Source organism: Cibotium barometz, chromosome 66 (genome assembly GCF_041138505.1).
Source record: "Cibotium barometz isolate CiBa-2024 chromosome 66, ASM4113850v1, whole genome shotgun sequence".
NCBI lineage: Eukaryota > Viridiplantae > Streptophyta > Polypodiopsida > Cyatheales > Cibotiaceae > Cibotium > Cibotium barometz.
In genome coordinates this window covers 8,995,652-9,003,503 of record NC_141111.1, presented here as the reverse complement: position 1 = coordinate 9,003,503, position 7,852 = coordinate 8,995,652, and the positions used below count along the sequence as shown (strand labels likewise).

Here is a 7,852-nt window from a genome sequence, read left to right as displayed (position 1 = left end):
GTGGGCCGGTGGTATTGTGACTAGCCATTTTCACATGTGGTCACAATACCATGGATGGTATTTGAAAATGTGGCTTCTTCTCCTAAATTTTGTGACTACTTTTTCAAACTTTGTTTAGTACAACTTAATACATTTTGTGACATGAATCCTAGGTTGCTCACTTGGATATTCTTATTAAAAGATTGGTAATTGGAGGTTGTGTATAGCTGTCTCTTCTTCTTCCTTTGGCTTTGATGTAATGAATGTCATTTGAATGGTTTAATTTTGAGATTTTGTCATGTGAAAAGCAATCTTGAAAAATACATATGACATGAAATTAGGAGAAGCCCATCAAATTTCGGCCCTCACCAAGAGCACCTAGGCAAGGTTCTCAAGGGACTCAAGGGAGTAACTAGTGCCAAGGTGGCACACGCTTCCAAGTGCATGGAGAGGTAACATCAACCAATAGCATCGAGTTCAAGGCACCGAAGGCCATGGCTCACGACTGGTCCCATGTTGCACAAAGCAAATGGAGGTGGAGGTTTAGGGAGGTGGAGGCGGTGGGTGTGTGTGAACCCCTGAATCAATTAGAACTAACTAGTAGAGTTACGGATGTGAACCTGAAAGATGAACTATTTGATATATAGGTTTATTAGTATGTACATACTACAAAACACATGTATTTATGTGGTGTAACTTATTAATATGGCGAAAGTTGAAGTAGAAGCAGAGGGAAAGTGGCATCTTGAAGCTCAAAGCAAAGAGAGTTTCACAATTTTTTTGATGAAAGCCCCATTGACAATGAACCAAGTCAGTAACCGACCATGCAGCCCCTGCAAACTGCTGTCCACAACCTTCCACAGCTCCTGCCTAACTACATCTTTTCCATACAGCATCAACACTCCATGCAGTTCACATTGGCCATCATACAATTGTACAGCCTGCTTACAGGTTTCAGTACAGCGCATGCGTGCTGGCCATATAACAGCACGTGCGAAAAAAAAGCTTTTCATTTTGTTGGGGCATCCGCAAAGCTGACTCTCTCGGGGTCAATTTATGAGCAAAAGAGGGTCAAAAATAAAAAGCAAAAGCATGCCTGCCCTATTTTAAAACGTATACGAATTAACCTTTCCCAGAACCTAATCAGGGAAACCATTCCACCTAGCTTATGACAACAGCCTCCATGAAGGATGGCTTACTAGAGCTAGGTGTAACCAGTGCAAGTAAGGTCAAGAATATTAGCATAATACAGCAGCATATTAGCACATCCTTCACTAAATTTAGAGCCAATAGGGCCTGCACCTTCTGAAGCAGTAGACATCTTGCCACGTCATGAGCAAAACAAAGGTATCCTTCCAGCCCAGGTGTAGTAGAGTCTGTAGCTTCTGCAGAAGTAGGTGCCCCACTAAGTCATGAGCTTTTACATGTGGATACTTCCAGCCAAGCTCAACAGCTTAGGCCCCAATTTCTAGAAACAGGAGAAACACGTTCCACACAAATTTTGAACCCAAGGGGAGTTGGGGGGAGGAGGGGCTATTCCTGGGCACGTGAGAGTGATTCCTGCTAATAATTCATCTTCTACTGGTACCTACCCTGCACACACACACACACACACACACGACCCCAGTGCTCAACACCCTCCTGCCATGACTAGGAGAGCTGTATATTAGAAGCTAGATATACATTTTCACTGTGTAAAGTTCTAATCCCTATTAAAAAAAAAGGAAATATTAGAATCTACCTCCGAAAAAACTGTAAACATCCCAAGATACAATCATGGTACAGCCTTCCTTTTTGAAAAATTACCAGTGTTTGGGCTTAGTGCCATTCAAAGACGGTGCTGGAAGGATGCCCCACATGTTTCTCACATCTGTCAAATCCTCGTGAAAATGCTCTTCGTAGTATATACACATGAGGTCAGAACATGCTCTTCCTGCCTTGAGTGCCCATGGCAAATATTCTCGAATTAGGAGGTCTCTTTTAGACGGTTTCAGCCGGATCGTACCGCCCACAACAGAGAGAAAACACATAGGAAGGTAGGTCTGCTGGAACTCCACAATTTTCAGAGCAGACTCACCTATCACATTTGTCGGCAGTCTGAAAAGAACATGCCAAAAATCATGGACCTCACGAGCTCGAGTTGCCACATACGCAAGCTCATCTGAGTCCATGAACCTGACGGGTGGGCGATCATCTGGAGAGAAATTACGTTTACCCATGAATTTGGCATAAGCAGCCCCAAATGTGTTTTCTGGCAAGTCCCATGCATGCCCGACTGAGGCAGATGTAACTCGAGGGCGTGCAGCAAGAATGTGCTGAAAGAAAAGAGTAAGATCTCAACAACAGAGACATTCACAGAAAGCTGTCATCGGCATTCAACTCAAGAATAGCTAAAACTACAAATGCAAACTTAAGATTGGAGACACACCATTGTGCTGAAATTCCAGAGCTTGACAAGGAGGAGAATACAACATTGACTGTGAGAGTCTCGACAGTCATAGATTGTGAGAACATTAACTTAATCCCCTATGCAACAGGCAATGGTGCCGCTACCATAATTGTTAGAACCAAAAATGGATAAAATAAAGGCAGGTCTTGTCAGATACAACTGGGTTCTCCCTCATGTTTATTCCTCCATTGTTGATTTCGCAAACAAAAGGCTCGAGTCCCTGATGTCACCTGAATGCTCATGAATAAAAGTGCTTCAGCAAGATGAGAAAAGTACGCAAGCATTAAGGGTGTACGTCATTGTTGTTGTTGTTGTCACGTGCATCCTGCGCTTGGATGCCACATGGACATGTGTACAGCAGGTGCAGTGTCTTGAGAGTGGTTTCTAGCCCTTAGTGAGCCCTTGACTGGGACAAGTCAGCCAGGAGTCCACTGGATGGTCATGGTCAAGTGTATGAAGTCCCGTACATGGTCATGGTCAAGTGTGCATGTCCCGCACATGGAGCAGTGCCAATCCGTACTGTGAGTCACCATCTGGAATGATGTAGAGGTGTACCGGGCGATGAGACCGGAAGCAACCAGCCATAGGAGGGCTGGGCAGCCAGGCAGCAGCCTGTCGGGGACACTTCCAGCCAGTCAGCCAGCCCAGGAGGCCATGTGTGAAAAGGCACCCCATTTATGGTGTTTATTCTAGTCGTGGGACAATAAACAGCAGGCTGACAGCCCCATCAGCAGACCGACCAGCATAGAAGAGACCGTATAAAAGCATGGGCTTGGCAATGGCTAATCTATCTCATTATTCACAAAGTGCTCAACACTCCAAGGGCCAGGACAGCCAAAGGGAGACTAAAGCAAAGGTGAACTTGAAGGTCAAGAATAGGTCGTCTTCAGGCTACAGTTTTCCAGCAAACGTCGGTCTCCAAGAAGTCGGTCTTTTACGGTTTGGACCCCTTCTACCTCCTCTTCACCAACTTTCCTTCACGACTCTCTCTCTCCCTAATGCTATCACATTTGGCAGTTGGCGCATCCCTCCCTTGCTCTCTATCTGCGAATCGGCAAGCTTCAGTGTGTACCTGCTATGTACTTGCTGTAGACACCTACTATACCTGCTGTACCCGCCTACTATACCTAATGTACCTGTTGTGTACCTACTGTAACTGCCTTCTATGTGAGAAAACAGTATTTTTCCAGCCCTGAAAAGGGATTTTTCTGGGTATTTTATATTTTATTTGGGGTTTTTTTCTCTTGGCTGCTGGCCTACACCTTTTAGGCTGACCAACCAGCACCCCCCCCCCCCTTCAGTATCTATAGCCTTGCCTATCTTTCATCATTGGTGTACCCCTTCATTGCTCATATCCAGTACCACTCTCTGCTGCTGCTGCTGCTTCTGCCGGGCTCTACACCACCATCTCCGCCTGACAGGACAGCACCTCAGCGTTTGTCATCTGGCCACTACCTGGGACAGCAGCCGACTCTCTGTTACAGGCCACCGTGGGACAGCATCCCCCTCTGCTATCATAAGCGTTTTACATCTGCTGTCATCAGCGTTTTACTTCTGCTATCATCAGCGTTTTACAGCAGCCTTACATCAGCCTTACATCAGGCTTAGATCGGCGCTTACACCAGGCTTACATCAGCACTGTCATCTGCGTTTTACATCAGCATACATCAGCACTTCATCTGCGTTTTACATCAGCGCTTACATCAGGGCTTACATCAGCGTTTACATCAGCCTGTCATCAGCGCTTGCTTCAGGGCTCACATCAGTGCTTACATCAGCATATCATCTGCGTTTTACCACGGCCCATGGGACAGCAGCCCCCGCTGCTATACATAGAGCATATCAGTGTTTTTGCCTCAGCTCTCACCATCAGGACAGCAGCCCACTCTTTGCTACATCATACCACTCGGGACGGCAGCCCACTCTCTACTTAGCTTCATCATCAACATCACACCAAGTACGCAGCACCCGTGTCACCAAAGCTTGCACCACACGGGACGGCAGCCCCCTCTGCTCCTTTCCACATCAGGTACGCAGCACCCATGTCACCAGAGCTTGCACCACTCAGGACAGCAGCCCTCTCTGCTCCTCACCACCCTTCAGGTACACACCACCCTTGTCACCAGAGCTTGCACCCTTCAGGCACGCAGCACCCTTGTCACCAGAGCCTGCACCCTTCAGGTACGCAGCACCCTTGTCACCAGAGCTTGCACCACCACCACCACTCAAGGACGGCAGCCCTCTCTACTCTTCATCTACCACCTCAAGTATAGCAGCGCCCTTGTCATCAAAGCCTGCATCACCTCATCTTCCGCTGCCACTACCACCTCGGAGTGCCTCTGCATCCACCGACCACCACTCGGAGTGCTTTGCCTCACATCGACGCTAGCCTTCATCATCAACCGTGCTTCAGCTCCGACATCATCTCTGCCTTTGACACCGACCACCACTCGGAGTGCCTTGCCTCACATCGACGCTAGCCTTCATCAACCGTGCTTCAGCTCCAACATCATCTCTGCTTTTGCACTGGTCTTTCTACTCAGAGCCACCTCACATCAGAGGGCTCTTGGACATATTTGCACTCACCATTATATATATATATTCACTCACATATTTCATGTTGTGTGGTTTTGCTCTGATCTCTCGTACATCTGGCCCTTTCATTCTTTTGCCCTCACATTCTATACCTGTTGTATCTTCTGTACCTTCTGTACATCTTGACTTGAATTGTTGGCTTGCCTAGTGTATGCTTCCTGTGCTTTGGCCAGGCGTTCCTTGATAGACTAAATGATCTCTGAAGAAGTTTCGGTGGTCTTGTTGGCCTCCAAGGAAGGTCACACCATTCTCATTAGAAGTGACGAGAAACGACGACTAAATGCTGCCTCTTGAGTCCTACGGAGTCCGACCAATGCTAGATGATGAGTGTCATTGAGGATTAGGCCCTAAACCGAAGGAAGATAATGCTTCCACTTTGATTGCCTGCCATGGCAATATGATTGAGAATATCAAAAGCTAGCTGATTGTAGATTTCTGTCTGGCCGTTTGTTTGCGGATGGAATGGACCGGATAGATGCAACTTGGTTCCAAAGTTGTCAAATAATGCTCTCCAAAAATTTGAAGTAAACTTTGACCTATGTATGATGTTATTGTCCTTGGCAAACCTCCTATGGGATACTAATGGCGGATGAATAGGCAAGCGGTGTCTTCGGCCGTGGCCGTTTGCTTGTACGGGATCAACGTGCAAAATTTACTGAATCAGTCCACAATGGTCATACACTGTGTGTTCCGAGATCTAAATGTAGCGGGAAGAGGTTCAACAAAGTCCATACCGATGTCTTGGAAAGGGCCTTTGGGAACTGGCAAAAGTTGAAGCAACCCGGCTTGTTTCGTATGAGGAACCTTCACTTTTTGGCATATCTGGCATGTTGGACATGTTGATAGACATCCCGTCTCATCTTTGGCCAATAGAATGATAGTTCAAGCTTCTCCAATGTACTGTCGATACCCCGATGACGACGAGAGTCATGGGCATCATGAAACCTCTTTGGCCGACTGTGTATGGCGCACTTCTTCCCACTGGTCCATTATCCGACAACTAGACTCGAGCAAATGAGCACATAGGCGACATGTTCCCATTCTTGATAGTCAAGTATTTCAGCATCAAGCTCCTCCAGGTAGTGCCTGTTACAATCTCCCGTACCCCTTTTTTTTGCTAATATCATTCGTATGCGCCATTTCCACGGGTAATTGTGCCCGTTGAATTTGTCAATGTTTCTATTGCTGTCCTGAGTGTTTGTGGATGTGCTTGCCATTTTGCAGGTGTTTGGTTCACGTGATTTCTTGAAGTTTCAAGAAGTGTCCCTATGATCTATGGTGAGTGCTTCTAGTGAGGATCTACAATGCGCAGCTGTGACATAACCAATGATGGAAGAAAAATTAAAGGAGACTGACTAGTTCTAATCTCTATGTAATTAATTAGCGGCTAAAAAACAGGATTGCGAACTCTAATAAGGCTCAAAGCTTCAGAGACAATGACTCGAGGTTTTTGTGACTCTCAGTTAACATGCCTTTCTATTCCCAAAGTTATGCTTAAAAGCATGTAGCTGAGTACATCAAGATCTGCTTCTGTTATTGCTTTATTTCACGCCTGTACACGTATCCCTTGCATCTGTGATGGTAAAGGATGGTCTCAACAATGATAACGCGTTATAGGGATGAGATCATGGCCGTCCTTTGTACATAGACAGGGAATCTCCCCCCTACAAGCCTTCACCCTGTCGAATGGGCAGGGGATGATGTGTAAAGACCCAAAGACAATATCTAAGGCAGCAAGGTCAAGGGAAGATGCAGGTAAATGCAAGAAGCCATGTCGGACAAAGTATTCTTACAGGAATCACTCCATTTCTTTTGACAAACAAAAGGAGAACTCATAACCATGATGAATGCTGGCACTAAATAGCAAATCCTTGAAGATTGATTGAACACTTACCCTGCCTTCGGAGCTCCTCTTCATGCGGGCTAGCATGTTCTCGAAAGCGATACTACCGGTGGTCTCGCCAAGAGCAGCCACGAGATCAGCCCTGGCAGGGTCCACGAAAGCACCGAGTGCAGAGCCGACTGCAACAGCGGCCTTCTGCCATGGTTTGAGGGGGACCCTTGCACCTCCTCCTGCACTGGACGCAGGGGGGTCCCTTCTGTCTAGGGTTCCCAACCCATCAGCCTGAGAAGCAAATCCTCTTTGGAGACGATGCAGTAGAGAAGAAACGCGACCCTGCAGCATTCCCCTCTATATTCTTTTGTTGAATTCCTATTCGGAGACATATTCATAACTTTAGGTGTATATAAATGCATCGGAGGGGAGGGGAGGGGAGGGGAGGGGAGGGGAGAGAGCTACCTACATCTTTGCCATATATATTCATGTAGGAGCTCCTAAAACACTTACTTTTCTTTGAAGAAAGCACCAAACTTGGCATACATATGCATCTTGCATCCCAACCCAGCGTAATGGTGACAATCTTAACATATGTGGTATCGAGAAAATCAATCCACAACATGAATGAAGGTTGCAAATAGTGTCATATAAGGTGCCTTCTCACTCTCATTTTGACTACATGATAGAATGACATAGAAGGTAGAGTCTGGCCCAAAAACCAATACAAAGCCAGTAAATCCTCTACCATCCACACACAAAAATGTGGGAAAGAGTGACACAAAAAAGTACATCAATGCCCCATACAAAATCATCATCAACCACACAATTTACTTCTCTTTAGACCACTAACAGAATTATGGCAAACTATTAAAACAATCTTCGAGCGACTGGATTATCTCTCCTTATAAGCCTATACTCCTCACCTCCATTTATCTAAAAATATATATATAAGATAATAACATTGGTTATTGAAAAGATCTAATTTTTTAAGA

General features: G+C 46.0%; 1 protein-coding gene across 1 annotated transcript; it reads right to left on the bottom strand.

Annotated features, from left to right (window-relative positions):
- Positions 1-1,609: 1,609 nt before the first annotated feature.
- Positions 1,610-7,406, bottom strand: LOC147602741 (coenzyme Q biosynthesis Coq4 family protein / ubiquinone biosynthesis Coq4 family protein). The gene is made up of 2 exons (XM_086797644.1): positions 6,918-7,406; positions 1,610-2,294 (listed from the first exon to the last, which is right to left on the bottom strand). The coding sequence occupies exons 1-2, from the start codon at positions 7,206-7,208 to the stop codon at positions 1,782-1,784; spliced, it is 804 nt and encodes a 267-aa protein (XP_086653770.1). The 5' UTR covers positions 7,209-7,406; the 3' UTR covers positions 1,610-1,781.
- Between the last annotated feature and the right edge of the window lie 446 nt (positions 7,407-7,852).